The sequence below is a fragment of the Coloeus monedula genome, assembly GCF_965178545.1.
Source record: "Coloeus monedula genome assembly, chromosome: 5".
NCBI lineage: Eukaryota > Metazoa > Chordata > Aves > Passeriformes > Corvidae > Coloeus > Coloeus monedula.
This window is the reverse complement of record NC_138785.1, coordinates 46,265,093-46,284,862: the sequence shown is the minus strand read 5'-3', so window position 1 is coordinate 46,284,862 and position 19,770 is coordinate 46,265,093. Positions and strand designations below refer to the sequence as shown.

General features: G+C 33.7%; 1 protein-coding gene across 3 annotated transcripts in view; it reads right to left on the bottom strand.

The window, feature by feature from the left end:
- SGCZ (sarcoglycan zeta) overlaps window positions 1-19,770 on the bottom strand; it is a gene marked incomplete at both ends in the record, with an annotated part of 410,467 nt that overhangs the window by 170,170 nt on the left and 220,527 nt on the right. For all 3 annotated transcript variants that reach the window (XM_082281321.1, XM_082281323.1, XM_082281322.1), the window contains one exon: window positions 18,719-18,913. In XM_082281321.1, the coding sequence (XP_082137447.1) occupies window positions 18,719-18,913 (195 nt within the window). The remainder of the gene's footprint in view (window positions 1-18,718; window positions 18,914-19,770) is intronic.

Below are 19,770 nucleotides of genomic sequence, written 5' to 3'. Positions count from 1 at the left end.
ACAAATAAACCTCTGAAACAATTAATGTTTGTCACCGCATCCAGATTTTTAACCTTTCTGAGACAGACAGGCTGACTGAATCCTTTGCAAAAGGTAACAGTCATTTCCTAGATGCTGATGTTCGCAGACCAGAAAAAAATTTTGGTTCCACTCATGTCAGGCATTCCTATAGCTTGTTACAAGAAAATCAATCATAAAATCACTGTCAGGTCTATTCAGATTGCATTGATCTATTAATATTTTAATCTTTTTTGTTTATTAAATTTTATTTATGTTGAAAACTTATTCAGAAGACATGTTTATTGACTCAGCTGAAACATATTTTCAACAGATTATTTCTCTAAGGATCAAGAAAAACCCTATTGCTGAGTCTGAGCAGCTCAGTTGGTATGTTTGTTGCATATGAAATCATATCTAAAGTTGTGATACTCCACACTTTAGTATGTTTAATTCACCTGCAGTTTCTCATAATCTCCCATAATTCTTAACTGATATGATGCTGAAATCATCATCTACTGACTAATTATTCTGCAGCAAAAGTGCATGAAAGAAAGTAGCTAGAGACAAATGTCTGTTAATAGCTCAATTCTAAAAAGCAAGAGTTTGGTTAAGTAACAGTATTTAAATGTTAAAAATCAGCAGGTAGATTATTGGGATAGAGAGAACAGTTATTTAAATTTTAAATGAAAATTGGATCTTTATTTGGATGAATGATTATTTTTCCTATGCAATTAAAAAAAATAAATATAGTATTTCAAATAATAAATGTAATTCTAGCTAACTAATAGTTTAGCTCTCTTTACTCTTTTCTAAATTGTGCATTACAAATTGCTTCATTGAAATCAATTCTCAGTAGAGAGAATAACTTTCAATAAGAGTTTCTACCCTTCAAATGAAGAAAATAAAAATAGATGAGGAATAAATTATGACAGATGATATAATAGATCTTTAACAGCTGCAAAATTCTACAACAACTAACATTTCGGGCATTCTCTTGTGAGCCTTAGATTTTATTTAAGCCCATTATCATCAGATATTTGCTGAAAGGCAAAACACACACCTGATTTAAGCTGTTGACCTCCATGTCCACAGTCCCTGTTCACCAAAATTTCAGAAATCTTTTGACCTCATACGGAATGCCAGGGGACATCTTGCACAAACAGCATGAAATCAGATGTGCCATATTGTTCAGCATTTGTTCCTAACTTTTCCCTGGAAAACAGAGGGCTGTCAGCATCAATAATTCTGTGCTAATCCATCAACTTTTACCTATATTTTGTCTCACCAATTATACTCCTTAGAGCTTATTTAGCTACCTATACCCAGCTAATGAGTCTCAGATCAACAACTAGAAACTGCCAATGTAATTTGTATTGAAGAGATGTTTTTTTCCTTTTTCTCTCTTTTCTTCCTTTTCTTCTTTCATCTTCTCTCATTTTCAAGACTCAACCTGTATTGCTCTGCCTTAGTATGACCCTGAAACCATTTCTTCCTAAAGACCTCTCTCTCCTGGTACTGTAATTTTTATAGTATCATTATAGAGTTTAGAGACAGTTTTACTGTAAGTAATAAATATTTCTAAAAGAATTCCAGCATCCAGCAATTGTGCTTATTTAATGTCACTATTACATCACAAAAGAACATAATCGTTAGAGGCCAAAAGCATTTCTAAATTAATATGAAATTTATAGCCCTCCATTAATTGAACAAAGTAATAAAGGGACAACTAATGAGTACCTACTAGATGTTCCAAGCACTTTTAGCATACTTAAATATTTCAAGATACATTTAAAACTATAAATCACATAAAAATGAATGTACCATGTACTTTGTGCCTCTCTGATAACACATACATGCTGCATCTGTAGTGACACTGTTAAAACTCACACCTGCATAAATAACACCTTGTTGGTATTGCTAAATATGCTAGAATTTATCTTCCAGTGATGTGAAAGGTAATCATAATTTTTAAGAATAGATTTATAGTTCCTCTAGCAAGGATTTTCAGAGAAAATAAACCAAGTGCCTATTTCCACTGAAAGGTAATAAAGTATGTTCAGTATAGTTCCGCATGAATAAAATGCCAAAATCACTCTAAGAACCTAGTTTTAGATATATTTCAGAGTACACCTCTGTCTCTGTAAAATTTGCATAGTCCTCTATACTTTAAAAAAATGAGTAGAGGTGTTTGTTTTGTCCTGATTTTCGTATCTTTTTTTTTCTTTTCTTTCCTTTTTCTGTTGCTTCCTCTGTCCACAATTTTTTCTTGACTTTCATTTCCTTTTCCTTTCCTTTCCAAAGCTATATATTAAAAAAGCTGGTTTCCATAATTAAGGTGGTTACTATCAGAAAAGCTTTTCTTAATGACAATGTTTATTTAAAGATAATGTATTACTAGAAAGAATAACAAAATCCAGGAAGTAAAAAAAAAAAAATTAGATACTTGTACGAATTATCCAGGTGAGGTCTCAAAAGAGCAGAGTAGGGGAGGAGAATCACCTCCCTTTTCCTGTTGGCCTCGTTTCTTTTCATGCAGCTCAGGATAACGTTGGCTCTCTGAGCTGCATCCTGATGGGTCATGTCAAACTTCTCATCCACCAGAATCCCCACATACTTCTTAGGGCTGCTCTCATTCAAGCTGGTTTTCTAACAACTTTCATTTAGAACTAATAAATCATTACTATTTACAGCTAGGCAACTGCAAAGAGTGCTGAAAACAAACTCTGATTTTCAGAGTCCTTGTTCAATGATTTATTCAGAAGACTAGAATATTTCTTTGCAACATATCATACCTGCTAGTGCTGTCACCATTTTAATTTTAGTGATCTAAAAACTATGTATTGTTTTTCATTTTTAAAACTTATTGCTGCCTGCATCTAATACATCTATTAGCTAAGAAAACTCTTTTACATGAAACATAAATGGCTTTTTTTCTTTTTTTCAGTTTTTCCATCTCATAATCCTTTTTTAATCTCATAATTTTAGCATATTTGATTAGGCCTTTCTTCTGCCTCCTATTCCTTCTTCCCTTGACTATACATCCTCTCCTGTACACCCTTAAGCTTTCACTTTGCAGCATGAGGAAATTCAAATATATACAACCAATTCTGAAGGGTAGCTATATGAATAATTCCGCTCACATAAAACTACATCAGTTAAAGCATTTTATTTCTTGGAGTTTCTGTCCTCATGCTCATCACTGCAATATGACTATGTTGCAGTAACATGCAAGTAATATCAGTTACATGGTGATAACCACACGGGGTGATTTGATAACCATCACTGATAGTGATAAAGACAATGGATTGGGGGAAAAAAAGGAACAGAGTTAATCCTCGGTCCAAAGGAGGGGCACCAAGCTGATCAAAGGGAGGGAACACCTCCCCTACGAGGAAAAGCTGAGAGAGCTGGAATTGTACAGCCTGGAAATGAGAAGGCTTCAGGATGACCTAATTGCATCCTTCCGGTATCTGAACATAACCTTTAGGAAAGATGGAGAGAGACTATTTGCAGGAGTACGTAGTGAAAGAACAAAGGGAAATGGGTTCAAATTGAAGTGGAGTAGGTTTAGATTAAGTATTAGGGAAAACTCTTTCCTGTGAGGGTTGTGAGGCACTGGAAGAGGTTACCAAGAGAAGCTGTGAATGCCTCATCCCTGTTCAAGGCCGGGTTGGATGGGGCTTTGAGCAACCTGATCTAGTTGAATGTGCCCCTCCCCATGGCAGTGGGGTTGGAACTAGATAATCAAGGTCCCCCTCCAACCCAAACCATTCTATGTATGATAATTCTATGATTATTCATTTATAAAAGTGAAAAAAGGAAACAGTTTTTTATTATGTCATTACCTGAAGATTCATGAAGTTTTTGCTAACTTGTGTACTTTTAAGAGTTTGACAGACCTCAGAAGTCTGCTTTTATACTGGCATATAGGTTTGTTTTGCTTTCCAAAGAAATCTAATGAAAAACAGGAGAATGTTGGAGCACTCAATATAAAGACAATTTTTGTCAAATAACAAAAAAAGACTGACTGAAAATATGCAACGATTTTCTGCTTTCACTTTACATTAAATTTGAATTGGAAAGGTTGGTTTTTTTTCTTACATTGAGTGTTTTTTAGTTTCTAGGTAGTTTTGGAAAACAATCACCTCAGATATTACTAATACTGCCACCATACCTCTAACCTGCTGTGTGTCGATCAGAGATTATGGCATTTTTCATTATTTTCAGCTGATAGTCAAGTGAAAACTGCCATTCTATTAAAAAATATTGGAGGTGTGTTTTTTTTCAAATATTGTTAGTTTCAAAACTAACTGTGGAAAATATTCTAGCATTCTGTGATGATACTCCATTTCAAAGAGATTAATAATCTCCAATCACGTGGGCAAAGTCAATTAAAACACTCATTATATCATCTTCCTGTAGCTAGATCCAAAATATATTCAAATCTGAATGTATGGAGAAGCTTCTGGGTATCCTTGCTTGTACATTGATTTGATCAAGGGTCAGAGGGCAAGCAACAGATGAATAGCAAAAGGCAGCCAGCATGAGAAGGGCTGTCTGTGATTTGCAGGGGTACCTGTACACACGTGGTGGTGGTTTACCGCGACACACGTGCGTGTTTCGTACACACATATGGAAACACAAGGCCTTGCATGCATACATCAGAATGGAATAGACCCCAAATGATTTCTAGGAAGATAGAGACAGCTGAAACATGCTTTTGCTTCTCTAAATTGTTGTCATAAGCAGCAATTAAGAAATTTTAAAAAAGGAAATCTACATGATCTCAGCTATAGTAGCCTCTTCCTTATAGATTTTGCAAAGGGACAGACAGAGAGATCTCAGAATAAGCACAGTAATTACTCTAGGTATATGGATTAAGTTTTCAGTAATTTGAAGTGAGTTTCATCCATTCTATTAAACTGAAAAAAGCATTTATAAAATAACATCTATAACATTTTGCTTGACAAATTTATACAAGTGTAACACTGCTTTGCTTAAGGTATTATCTGAAGCCAAGGGCAAAAACTGAAAAAAATGATCAATGTTTTCTATTCAAGACATTCTGATGGGGTTTTTCTCAGAATTTATACAACCAATACAAACATAGTTAAATTTTTAAATGTGATGGAAAAAAAACTTTTTGAAATTCTAATTTAGAAAATATCCTAAATATTTTCATAGTTATTTCAATAGCTTGCATAGTTCTTTTTACAATCTCTTCAGAATTTATCTTAAACTGTTTGCAAAATTATATGAAAGCAGACATTGCTTGGAAATAGTTTAGTAAACTAAGTTACACTTTTATGACAGAGGGCAATAATTTACAGATCCAAATCCAGAATTTAGTTTGCCAAGATACCAGTTTAGTTTTGTTCTGCTGTGCTACAACACTGCTACTCAGCCTACCCCTTTATTTTCTTACCCATTTATAGGACGAAGTAAAGATTTTAAATCATTTCTAATTTCCTGGGATTAAGACTAAACCACTTAAATCTATTGACTAAATATGATCCTTAAATTCCTAGTTTGAGTGCACACTGTGATGTATTGAAATACACAATACAAGCCACTGGCTTATCAATATGATGTGTAAACTGAGAATCATGTCCTCAGCCCTGCTTTCATAAAATCATAAGAATAGCCCTTCTAGGTGAGACCAAAAATCAACCCAACTATCTCATTTCCAATAGCACCAGACACACAAATATTAAAATAGAATATTTTAGAGATATACTCTCTATATTTTAGAATATAGAGACAGGATTTTTTGGTTTTTGTACATTTTCCTTCCATGTGTTTACCCATTCATTTCTCAAACATCCAACAATTTTTTTTACCTTCCACAACATGTGGTGAAGTTCTCCACAGATTAACTACAGATGATGCTGTCAGAGTAACACTTTTCTCCAACTTCTCACAACTCCTCTCCATTCAAGTGGCAACCCACCATAGAATGTTCCTTCTGTGGCCTGAACAGCTGTCTCTTCTCTGTAGCTCATGCTCAGCTGGCTTCCCCGCTATACAGACACCTTTTCCTAACTGCCTTATTTTCCTGGGCTTGCTCTGGAATTGGTACTTCTAATTGTCACTAAATGAAAAGGCAGGTAAAAGACTTGGGTGCCTCACATACACCTCTATTGTACAATTTCTGATGTTCACTATCCAGCCCAGTCACAGGAATTCTCTGTTTGTATACTCCACTCCTCCACCTTCGTGAGAATCAATACTTCCAGCACCATGCTTTGAGGTTTTAGAGCCTGCATGAGCATACTGCTCTTCAACACCCCTTATAGCAGAGTATTTATTTAGTTAGTTGTTATTTTCCAGAGTCCACCCAGCATACTATGAGTAGGTACGACACACAAAAAATACTGTGCTCAGTAAGGAAATATTTCACATAGAATGGATCCAGAGGGTGTCTTACAACACCAACAGGCATAAAGCTGCGCAGGATGGTATTTTTCAAATAACATACATGCTGTCAAGGTTGACTTCAAATTACTTTTGAAAACCCAGCCATTAACTGCTAACCTGACACTTGAATATTTTAGATTGCATGTATAAAAATAATACCAAGTGTTAAAGCATACAAAAATACCACACAGAACTGTGAAAAAGTTTATAGAAATATTTCTAATCACATTCAACAGAGTACACTACCAGGCAGTGAGAGGTTTTAATACCCAGTAAACTACAAAGTTGCCAAGTAAGATTCTGGAAATGTTCTCTGTAATACAGAAAGATTACTTGATAATTAATTATTTATAAATAATTATATAAATAAATAATATATAAATATTTTATAAATAAAATATTTATTTAGGAATATCTTTGTGTATGTGTGTACGTTTATACACTGTGAGCTTACTGAATATTCAGTAATACTCTACTAATAAATTTCAGTTAACTAGAAAAGAGTATCGTGACATATTTATTTATATGACTGGAATAGTTAGATCAGCTCCTGAGATCTTCTGTCAACAAATAGTAGTAGTCTGCAGAATAATTCAGCTGAGCTTATACCTTTGAGAACCTGTGATTATACTATATCCTACTATACTTATTTTCATTTTGATTGAAGCAGTGTGTTCAAAATTTTTAAGAATGTTTAAGAATTATCAGGTGTTTTATTGCATTTTGACTTTACATGTGACTCAGGTTTCACCGGAACCTTAGGATATCTGAAGTAATTTTATTCACACACACCATGAATCCAAAATCCTTTAATGCTTCCCTTCAGACTACAAAAACTATTTTTTTATTTGTACAGTAATAAATGCCTTTATCTGCCACTGAATTTTATTTTCTTGAAAGTAAATGCTTTGTTAACCTTCAGCGAGCTCCAGGTTACAGCTTTATTGAATCTTAAACCAGAAGTATAACAGTCCTTTGACAGTTAGACGAAAGGAGAGATAACAATTCATAACAGGATATTTATTTTTCCACAGTTGATATTAAGAACTGCAGGCCAGAACACTCCTGCTTAATATCAAAAGCGACGTGAGAGTTTATAGAAAGCATATTCCCCCTAAGTTTTATATCTGCCACAGACTTCATGTTGCCATACTCTTTGGCCTTTTCTCCTGTCCAACAGGGCCTGCTTAGGCACCACAAGAGTGTGAACTTTTTACAATCATGACATAATGATTTCCACAATAGCATCCTGAAGATAGGGTTTAATTTAAATCATTTTGCAAATCATTTATGAAATTTAAAAGTAAGAGCAAGATAACATAGAACTAAGCTTAAAAATCAACCCTCTCCCTTTATAGTTAGCATTTTAATTATTCAAGAACCAAAGAAACCATTAAAATCATCAGGAAATTCAAATGTAAATAGTTTGCATTCCTCTTGAGAAAAAATAAGTTTGGATGTTTATACATACATAAGTTTATCTCAATCAGTGAGACCAAATCTACAGTCAAATTTCCTTTTATTATTGTTTGCATCATACATTTTTATTTTCATTTGACTGCTGTAAAAAATGCACACATTTTTTAATAGTGATTATCATCTTTTGGTAAATTAATAAAAGTATGTGACAAAAACTATTTAAAATAAGTGTGTTTCAGATTGCTTGTTCATCTAATAAAGCTAACACAGATATTTGTCTCCTCTGTTACTTCCATGTAGTATGACCAGACCCAGAAAGATGACTTATATGAGTTGTATATTCCTGAACACAAAGAAGGAAATGTGAAAGAGCTCAATCTCTAAAAGATGTCATAGGAGAATTATTTGAAGACAACCAAGTATATATATTTTTAATTTCTATCTTTCCATATTTCATCTACCTTTAGTATTAAAATAGCATCTCAACTGAGCAGAGTAGGATACCAATTTTGTTTTTCATTCTATAAAAATAATTCATTTTAAATTTTTGACTTGTGCCATCCCAGTATATGACAAGAAAGATGTGTTGAAATTTGAACTAGTCAATGTTAATATGTATTAATTCCTATTGTATTTTTATTATACTTATTTCACTTTTTGTTTTTTGTTGTTGATGTAGGCAGAAATCTGCTACCTGCTTGTACATCCTTGCTTTTATAAACCTGAGCCTTGACGATAATATGAAAAGTAAACACAGTAATTAGAAATTTCTCTTTGGGAAAACATTTCTTGATGTTACTCTACTGTATAAACAGATGTCAATGAGGTGAGAGGAAAGGAAGATCTATAATTAAAAAAATTGTACAGATTGTGATTTTGCTTCACAAAAATGCACATTTCATTATTAGAGACATAAAAATATGGATCTGGGCTTTTTTGTTTTTTTTTTTTTTTTTTGTGAGGTGCAATAAGTTCAAAACTCTTAAGATCCTGCACAAGGCTGTTCACAATTTGGTGTACTTAACTGAATGTCACAGTAAAATGGTGAGGACTACATTATTGTCTGATGGACACTGGTGTGACAGACAGGGTATGCAAAGTGATGCCTGAATAACAAATCATTGGACAAGCTCCAATGGACCAGGCTTTCTGAGAAAAGGCAGCCAAGTTTATATTATGATTAAGAGGTTTAGGACTGTGTATTAACTTTTTGTGGTATTTCCACTACTTCTACATTGCCTCTGGCAATATCATTTATAATCTGCTTTTATTGGATTTCTAGTTTTTTATTCCTTGATTGCCACCTAGCAGTACAATAGTAAAATATGTTTGTCAGGCATAAATAAGATACCCCCATCAGTGTTGCATCTTTTAGGTAAAAGTCTTGAAAATTTTTCTCCTCATTTGCCGCAGGACAGACAAACACCTTATTCACACATTTTATTAAAAAGAAATGTCCTTGCTTCTGCATCAGTGAAACATTTGATTCATCATTTAATCCTGTCTGGGATTCCAACCATACATTTAATACCCTACTTATAAGAAATAAGAGGAAATACTCTGCCATGTAAGACATTTATCACTATGTATTCTTTCTTATCTTCCTGTTTCTTTTTTATTATAATTCCTAAATGAGGTAGGTCTAATTTAGGCTAGATTTACATAAATACATTCTGCTCCTTTACAAAGACTTGTATTTATTTCAAGATGGAAGATTCGTACAAATAAAAGCCGGATTCCAAGCAGAGAATGTAATTTTTTATTGCACTCTATACTCGGATAAGTCATCCCAATAACAGAAAGGAAATAAGAATGACACATTTCATTATTCATACAGACTGTTGGTGCTTTTAAGCAACTAAAGTTTGTTCAAGTGGTTTGTATCTCTCTAATCACTGCTAAATAAACTTACAAAATATTACTTCTTGGCCTGAACTATAAAATTAACTCAGTCTGATTTAGTCACTCCACTTGAGACAAACATGCTGATGCATTAGCCTTCTTTTCTTTCCATGACTTTCTGTTGATTATTTTAATGAACTCTAGTATACAGAATTAATTTTTCCCTTCTTTTTCCCCCTCATTAAAAATGACTGCACATCAAAAAGATTTTTCAAATATCTGCTATTCAAGCTATGCACTTGGACAAATATAAGTATCAGAACAATCTCACTCAATAAACCTTTAAGAATTCAAAGTTAAATTTATATAATATTGTCTTGAAAATCTCATTTTCTACAAACACCAATGTCATGCTAGAATACACATGGAAAGTAAACAGAGAACCTATAATGGAAATTAACTTAATTCCATTTTCATCAAAGCAAATATTTGGAAAAAATTCTGAGACACTTGTTCCAGCCTATTTACACAGTGAATGATTAAGAATAAGCTATCTAGTAAACACTGTTCACTCAGCTTAAACACATGATTATTTAATAGAAGGCAAACATCCCCAAACTGAATATATATATATATATATATATATATATATATATACATATTTATCTAACCTGTCACATGAATTTAAGCTGTTGTTGCTCTCTTCTGTACATTCTATAGCCATGGTCTGGGTCTTTTTTTGAATTTTAGGACCCTTATAAGAGGTTGCACCAGTCATGGTTTAATGCACAATCAGAATCACTCCAGTGAATGGTAGAAGATGTATTCATCCACGTGTTCAAACACGGGGCAAGCTACCTTTGAAATACTGGTCAGCTCACATGGCATAAAGGTACAAGTGATGTCTGTGTCCCTTAAGCTGATTCTAAGTCAGTCCTGACACTTAATGAAACAAATCTAAAGCAATGAGACAAACAAGCAAGAAGTGACCTTGGACAGGCAAATGCCTCTATGTTCTCAATGCATGTCTACAAAGAAAACATTTTTTATAGGCAGTTTTCCCTAGGAAGTCAAAACCTGGATACTACAGTACAATTTTCCAAAGCCACTGTAAGGTCAGGCTGAAGTTGCTTAAACAATTGTACAAATAGATTAATTTTTTTTTCAGCTAATTAAATCACATTTTTACAAGACTGTATAGGGTGCAACACATTTATTTAATTTTTCTATTGGGAGCTTTACTGGTACTATGCCACTAAATCTGAATGACCAAACAAATTTAAAAAGGAAAAATTAATTTTATCCCATTCTTTCTTCATCAGAGATCATATGTAAAAACAAACCCCCAAATGTACAGATGTATGTCTCAGAAACAAAATAAATAATTTAAGATCTGCATTCAGCCACACGGAATCAATAATGTAACCAGCACATTAAAGCAAGGGAGTTAATGTTTGCTGAGAAGTGCTACTAAATAGGTTTTAAACACACCTTCTTACTTTTTACTGAAAGATATCTTTCCATGAGGTGCCCAGTACTGTAAAATACCTAACCAAACATGATTAACAGTGGCTTGAATGTTCATGCAAGCTGTTGCCTTACGTATCACAAAATCGACTTATCAAATTAGTCACCTGACTAAACATATCAGAGTAGTCACCTTTCCACTGTGACACAACAGATTTTATATTAATTACTGTACAATCAAGTAAACTTACACCATACTTGCACTGACACTGATTTTTTTCCTCCCCACAAAGGCTAGGAAAGGCAGTATAAAATACAGGAGGGACATATACAAGATGAGATAAAAAAGTGATTTAGAGGAATGGTACTAGAAATACTTAAAATGAGTTCTTCATTGTGCCCAGGACAGCAAATATGTGAAATGCTCAAAAAAGAGTATAAATAAGAATGAATTAGTTCATTCCTACCTACTGTACTGAAAATGAAAGCGCATACAAGTTTTACAAAATACCCTCCAGCTCTATAAAGTTGTGCTTTTACATGAATGTTAAAAAATGGGATATAAAAGTCCATGCAAAATTAACACATAGCAAAATTAATTTGCTGACATTCTATGAGTAAATTTTTGAATTATTCATGGTGCCAACAGGCTCATTCAAGAAACTGATATTTCTGATTTCCAGTGCACCATAAGGATATGAGAACATATTTAAATAAATAAAACTTTGTGCATACATGAATACATGTGTATGTGCAGTCAGTTGGCTTCTAATACTCATTTTAGCTGGCTGAAGATTTTCTAAACATTTTTTCAAATCATGTATAAGTCAAATCTTGAAAAGAATTATAAATCAATGCAGAAAATATTCCTGAGGAATACACAGTTATTTCATTGGCATTTTCAATAAAATTTGGTACAAGGATGGTGTGTAATATTTGAGGTTAAGAAATAGTAAGACAGATGTCACGTATATATTAAAAAGAAATATCAGAAATCAGAAGGACTAATAACCTATTGGTAAAACACTTATCTGGAACACAATGTGCGTTGGAGACAATTTGAACCTTGGTCTCTCATATCTTGACTAAGTCTCTTAATCACTAATAAGTAATGATATTGCCTGCTCTGGACTGGAACTTTGTCACTACAAAAATCAAACAAAAAGGAAACAAGAGCTTTCTTGCATTCATCCCAAAACAGAACATCATGTCCTTGAAAGCTAAAACACTGATGGATCTAGAGAAATAGTTTTCTACCTAGTTAATAGATAAAGGTTTTAAAAATGAGAAAATTTACAGTTTTAAATAAATTATTGACAATAAATTATTGCCATTGAAGTAAATTAAATCTGCAGATATGACAGAATTTATTAAATGTACAACTGCTGCTATTCATATTTATTCAAAACCTAATAAAAAACTACTGACTTTGTCAAATGAAAGAACTTTTCTGTTTGCCAAACAGCAAAATTATTTACGAGATAAGAACAACATTACAGAACTTCATAAATTTGAAATGCCAACCTGCTACAAATTGGATGTGTTTCAAAGATTATCTAAGAAATGGGAAAGATCCTTGCCTTAGTTCCAGTTGAAATTGTATTAGTTGTTATGGGAAAACGCTATCATCATCACATAGATCAGCAGAACCAGCTGAAATGATAACCAAATACTGTTTTGACCATCAAATAAAGACATACGGGTGGCCAAAGAATCTTAGAAACCTAACTGTTCATATCACTATCATGCTTGTTGAGAAATGGAAAATGAGTGTTACAGTATAGTTTAACAAATAAATTTTGTTTTTCTTCAGTATACCAAGACAGTTTGGTCTGCATCTAGATTAAAGCATTGAACACAGCTGCTTTATTTCTGTACCACTAAAACATTAGGTATCAAATTATAAATTTAATGGAGAAATTGTACTTTTAAAGAAATGATGAGTGTTGCCACTATATTGGATATTAAGATCAGAAATATGTGTGTGTCCCAACACAGAAAGTCAAATATTTGGAAGATTTCCACTTTCTTGCCCATCAACCAAAACCCAGGAAAATATATTGTGTTTACTGGTCTCTATAAGTAAATTTAATATAATGTTATAATTCAGATTTAAATTTTTGGAGATCTGAGAGTTTCCAATTGTAAAAAAATTTGAAACTTGTAAAGGAATATAGGGATAATCTGTAATGATACAAACAGGGAGAAATTAATGGTTGCATATTTCTCCCTTATTATGCTGTCACATAACAAAGAAATCATATTATTACCGCAGCCCTAGGGTACATCACCATGTCCCGCAGCCATAGAGGAGGAGAGAAGATCCAGCAGGCAGGAATTGTGCAGCAAGATTGATTCATTTAATTATTTTACAAACTCTTTTATAGACTTTTTCCTTCAGAGTCTAATTGAACAAGGATCAGCCACCCCTTGGGGATGATTGACTAAAATCCTAAAGCATCCATTGTCAAAATATTTTTCTACTGTACCACAAACAAGACTTTTCAAGGCTGCAGGTGTTTGGTTGTTTACATTCCCTGCTACCTCTTCTGTGAGAGAGAAAAGTCTCTCACGGACTTAGAAAATAGCAAGAAAATCCTTGCTAGCAGCATTTTTGTATCTACATCATGTTCACTTGGCTTGTGTATATTCAGGCAGACATTCCACGTGCAAAGTACCTGCTCTCCATACAATGTGAATCCAGAGCTAGGCAGCCAGCAATGAGAGTATGCTCAGCTGGGGACATGAAGCACATGTGTTCTAGCCAGGAGATTCTTTACACCAGGAGATGCTCTTTACACTCTGCTTATGTCTGAAGCTAAAGCAACTGTTCAAATTCCCTGGAGAAATAAGTGTCTCTACCCAGATGATAAGTTGTCTGGTTCCTGATCTTAAAAGTAATTCCCATGGTAGTGCTGGCAAGAGGAGTTTAACATGGATCAATACAGACAACATTGTGTGATGACAGCAGTCAAAACTGCTTGCAACACTTCAAGTGACTACAGCAAGAGAAAACATCTGAAATAGGTGGCTGCGTTCTTACAGGGGGCCACAAAATGTCTTTTCATATATGGGTTCCTAGGGGTAATTAGAATATGAAGACACACAAAACCAGATGTACAACCAAAACCAGTAAAACAACTTGGTGGTATGTGGCTGTCACAGGGCACAAAAAGAGATCTAAGAATTAAAGGGGTTCACATGAGCATTTTTTTTCTAACATTATCATTTTTTCAGCTTTAGTAAACTCCAGACTTTGATGTAATGTAATAAGCATGTATAAATGAACTGTTATTAAATGCTTCCCCCACCAAGAGCTGGACTTATGTTTCTGTGCTGATTGCTCCATGTTATTTCACAAGGTCATGCCACAACAATAAGAGTAATACTTTCAATTTCCTTTTTTAAAGCTAATTTGAAATACATAAAGAAAATTTTCAGTCACATATTGCTACACATATCTCTTTTATAAAGTAATTAATCAGATTGACAGTGTCAACATACTCTATTCATTAACAGATATATGAAGAATAAATTATGTAAAATTATAGCTCTGTTGAGGTTAGAATAACTAAAAGATGACACACAAAAAAAATTGTATCAGACAATAATGCTCAAGTGATTAGATCTTTAAATAAAAATCAGCTAATTACCTACACTGTAGCCCATGTAAAGACACGATGATAAGAACGTAGGCACGAGAAAAAAATATTTCTTTCCTCACAAGCCTTTAAAATTCCCATATATTACATATGTGAAATAACCAGGATGTTATAAACACAAAACAATTAATATTTTAACCTGTGGCTCTGGTACCAAGTCAAGACTTGAGTTTCCCATCCTTCCTGAAATCCCTGGGATAGTAATTGTACTGGTAGAAAAAAAGTAACTAACAGCTTTGAGCTTCATTGAGCTCGTATAACACAGACTAAGTGAGAGGTAACTACATCCTGATGGAAGGTGAAAGACAGTTTCCATGGGGTAGCCTGTGAACCATGCCAAGGTTAGTACAAGGAAAGGAAATTATAAATATTCCATGAAACTCAAGTACCCTAAGACAATTATTTTATACACTCATGAAACTTACAGATTTTTCCAAGATATTTTGCACGTCTCCTTTAAAAATCAGACCTTCAAGGTCATCTAGTCTAAACATAAACCCAGTGCCACCACAACCACCCTAAACCTTATCCCCAAGTGCCACATACAGATGCCCTTTGAACACCTCCAGGGATGATGATGTCACACCTTGCCTGGGCAACTTATTTCGATGCCTAACTACTTTCTCAGTGAAAATAAAAAAAAAAAATCTAACATCTAATCTGAACCTCACCTGTCACAGCTTAAGGCCATTTCTTGTCATCCTTTCATTTGAGACATGGCAGAAGAAAACAACCCCCACCTCACTACAACCTCCTTTCAGGCAGTTGTAGAGAGTGACGAGCCTCCTCTTCTCCAGGCTAAACACCCACAGCTCCCTCAGCCACTCCTCATAAGACATGTTTTCTAGACCATTTGCCAATTCTGTTGCCCGTCTCTGGACATGCTCCAACACCTCACTCCTTTTAGAAGTGAGGGGCCCAAAACTGAACACAGTACTTGAGGTGTGACCTCACCAGTGACAAGTACAGAGGGATAATCATATCCTAAGTCCTGCTGGCCACACTGTTCTTGATACAGGCCAAGATGCCATTGGCCTTCTTGGCCACATCTTTCTAAAACGATAATTGAACAGTGAGGTAACAGAGCTTGACTAGATATTAAAGGGCAGTAAGACTAAACTACCAGTGTGAAAATATCTTTCAAAAATTATTACTACATCTATGATTCCTCCATCTAATATTCCTGCTACACAGATATTAATTTTAGTTTTGCTCATCTGATACATATTATATATCAGGGCAGTTATTTGTAACTTGTATTTACCTTTCAAGTTTCTTACCTTGTACACCAGAAGAGATTGTATCCCTGAATATTTCTCCATGTTTCCTAGTCATACTACATAACCTGATAAGAGGACATTTGCACAGCTTGCCTGTACTATGCTTTTACACAACTGCAAATAAACCATTTTTTTAAAAAATTACTTCTTTGATAAGCTATTCAACATTTGTCCAAAAGAAAAATTCACATTAGTTGCCTATCTTACTGGGATGAGTGCCTTACAGGAGACCCATTTCTCCTCTCTGAGTATAAGGGAGCATGGGAAAACTAGCTCAGATTCAGAATGTGACTTTTATGTGCAAGGTCAGTATATTCAGAAAACTTTTCCAACTAGAAACTTGATTGCAGAAAGGCTTTTATTATGCCAAATTGTCAGTGGCTGTAGCTTTACAGTTAAAAATAGAAAGTCAACAGCTAATACAAATTAACAGTGTTGCAATTGTCAGACAGCAATGACAAACAAACCATGACCTGGCTCTTCATGACCCCTTGAAGTGCTGCCATTACTATTGTCTTTATAGAAAGCTCAACACTGGCTTATGCTAGAACAGGGAATAATTTAAAATAATGTCAAAATGTAAAAGCAGTCCAATTTCAGCAATTATTTTTATCATGGTTATATTCCTCTTTTGAGCAAACACTCTTTAGGTTTCTAGCTGCACTTCTGATTTCCTATCACCGTCCAGTTATACAAAAAAAATTTCTTAGTTTATATCTATCTGTAAATATACACATGCACATGGAAGAAATGCATATATATTTCAAAGTTATTGCCTTTTTAAATATGTGATCTTTAGGTTCATAAACTGAATTATTTTACTCTCAAACATCTGCCCCTAAGAATGTGACTCTTTCAGACTTAATACAAATTTCCCACTCATGCTCAGATGTGCATGTGAGGACATATGCATGAAGATGTTACTCAGCTTTTAACATGACAATCTTCTAGCAATCAATTTTTGAATGTGTACAGAGATTCCAATGTGAATACTAACTACTCAAAGTAGAAGACTACTATTCCATGAATCTGCAGAAGTAAAGTCATACTTCAGCATATAATTTAAAAATTGTATTTGAATATGATCAAGGAAAAGGTGTTTATAAGAGCTGCAACAATTTTTTTGTTTTCTGCACTAGATTCCTGCACTGATTTAGTAATTCACCACAAACTTTTAACTTTCCAACAAACTTTGACATCAGGGAAAGAAAAATATTTCTAAATTTCTCTTTTGGTTTTGTCTTTAAAAATTGCATGATCAAATTCGAAAAGATTTAAACTGGATAGTGTTATAATAGCTTGTAATGTGGAAGGTCAAAAACTCCCTAGATATGGAAACAGTACTTTCAAATATTCTATTGGAATGCAATCTTCTGCACAGAGAAAAATTCTGTGCTTTTTAAAACACCCATATTTTAAAATGGTTTAAAACAGTTATGCCTAAATATTTTTCCAGTACAAATGAACAGTTATTCCAATAAGCGAAAACATATATGGGTGTCCTATTTTGAAAGCACATTGCTCTAAAAAAAAAAAAGAAAAAACAGAAACAAAAAAAATAATGCCACCTCTGAAAAAAGGCAACCCCCCCAATGATTCTCACAAATGTTTCTGTACATGAATATTAAAGTAATACAGTTGTCAAAATATGAATTCAACATACCCACTAGTGGAAAACTCAGAAGAATCAATTTATTTGCACAATATGTCTCACCAGACAACAGTGTCAGATAACCCAATGCATTACAAATCATTAACAGATATAGAACAATTTTAACATGTTTTATGCTGGTTTTGCTGGCTATTCTTTCATTTCTGATAAACTAATGGAATTAGAAATTTGTAACTAACTACATCAAAATATGGATTATGAAGGTTAAAATCCAGAGAGAAAGACTGCACCGATCTTAACAGAAACACTGCTATTTTAAACTGTGTATAGTTCTATCTTTTCTTTCGATATACAAAAAGTCACTACTCCACTGTCAGCTAGTACACACTCCTACCACAGTTTCCATTGAATGTAGATGTTCTTTCCAGAGTACATCTGAGATACTTTGCTGATATTAAAGATTCCAGCCAGAGACTGACTCATTAAAGCACGTGTCTTTCAGACTCACCTCCCCCCGTCAACACCAAAACAGCTACTCTAGGTTCTAGGTGAAACACAGTCCAAATTGTCAGTAAACTCTAAAAAAATACAAAGAACAAAAAACACCTATAAAAGGAATCATAAATTGACCTGACCAACGCAGTTCCCTCCTAAGAGAGATACTATACAGAACAGATATAGTAAGCTCCTCTTGCTTATTGTCCAGCGGTGACAAGAAAACAAAAGATGCTTCATGCATCATGACACTTTCGATTGGGCAAACAAACAAACAAAAAACCCTAAGATCTAGATATAATTACAGAAGATATGATTAACCAAAAATATCAGGATATGGCACCAGTCCACTCATTGCAAAATATATATAGAAAGCATAAATATCTGAATTAACATCCAAAGAGGTACATATGATTTTTTCATCCAAAATTATCAGAGTTCTATATAATATGGTAAAGGAAGAAGAAAAAACTAGAAGTTAGTACTTGAAGAAATGAGGTACATAAAGTTACTGTAATACTTACCACTGTGAAATTCATGACCTTCAAAATCCATATTGTCATTGCTAAATTAACAATCATGGTAACCAACAGCAGAAGGACAAAGAAGTATAAGCACCTCTTTCTCCATCCATAAATCCCTACTGGGTAAAACTGAGGATGTTCAGTCCTTGGAAGGCTGTTCTGTTGTGTTGCTAATATATACTGCTCTCGTGTCATCTGGAAAAGAAAGATGCAAGTATAAGTAAGTAAATGAGAGGCCTGTATTTCACATATAATATTACACGAAGATTATCTCAGAATGTATAGAAAATCAGGTTCTATGGGTATAGAAGAGATGCATTCGTCTAGCATTAACCACATCAATGCTGTTTTTACTAGGCATCTATTAAGAATTGGGTAGTTTTCATGAATTTAAAGTAAATCTTTGGTTTCTATTTTAAATTGGATTTGCATTTCAAATTTATCAGTAAGAAACTATTAAAAATATAAAAGCAATCCATCCAGAGCATCTTACACTCTATTTCTGAATATTGTTTTATTGTCCTTTATGAGATCCTTCAGGAAAATTTGATTCTGGAGAAAGAGAGTCATGTACCTTTTTTTTTTTTTGTATTGGTTTTGGCTGAGGTAAAAGTAATTTTCTTCATATAGCTTGCAGCCATAGAAAAAAAATCTCACCTTTCTAAAATATATCTTTAATAAATGAAGTTTGCACTCTTTTATTATACTTAGCAAATTAAATTAATAACTGATGCTATTATATACACATCCTTATTTTAGAAAAACAAAAATTCATTTGCCCTTTAGGAGATGGATACAATTATAATCTGTTGAACTCCTGAACTAGTTTAAGTTCTCACACACAAGCAAGCAGTAACTGTTTGCAAACTGCTTAAAGAACTTACTGCTAATATTTCTTCAGAATAAAAGTGTTTATGCCATTTAAGAAGAAACTGTTTAAATTTTTTTTCCTCCTTAACTTTCTTTTACAGATATTTATATTCATATTCAGCTGTCACATTGCCTTTAGACTGGAAGATATTAAATTTTCTCTGTGACTTAAAAATTAAATT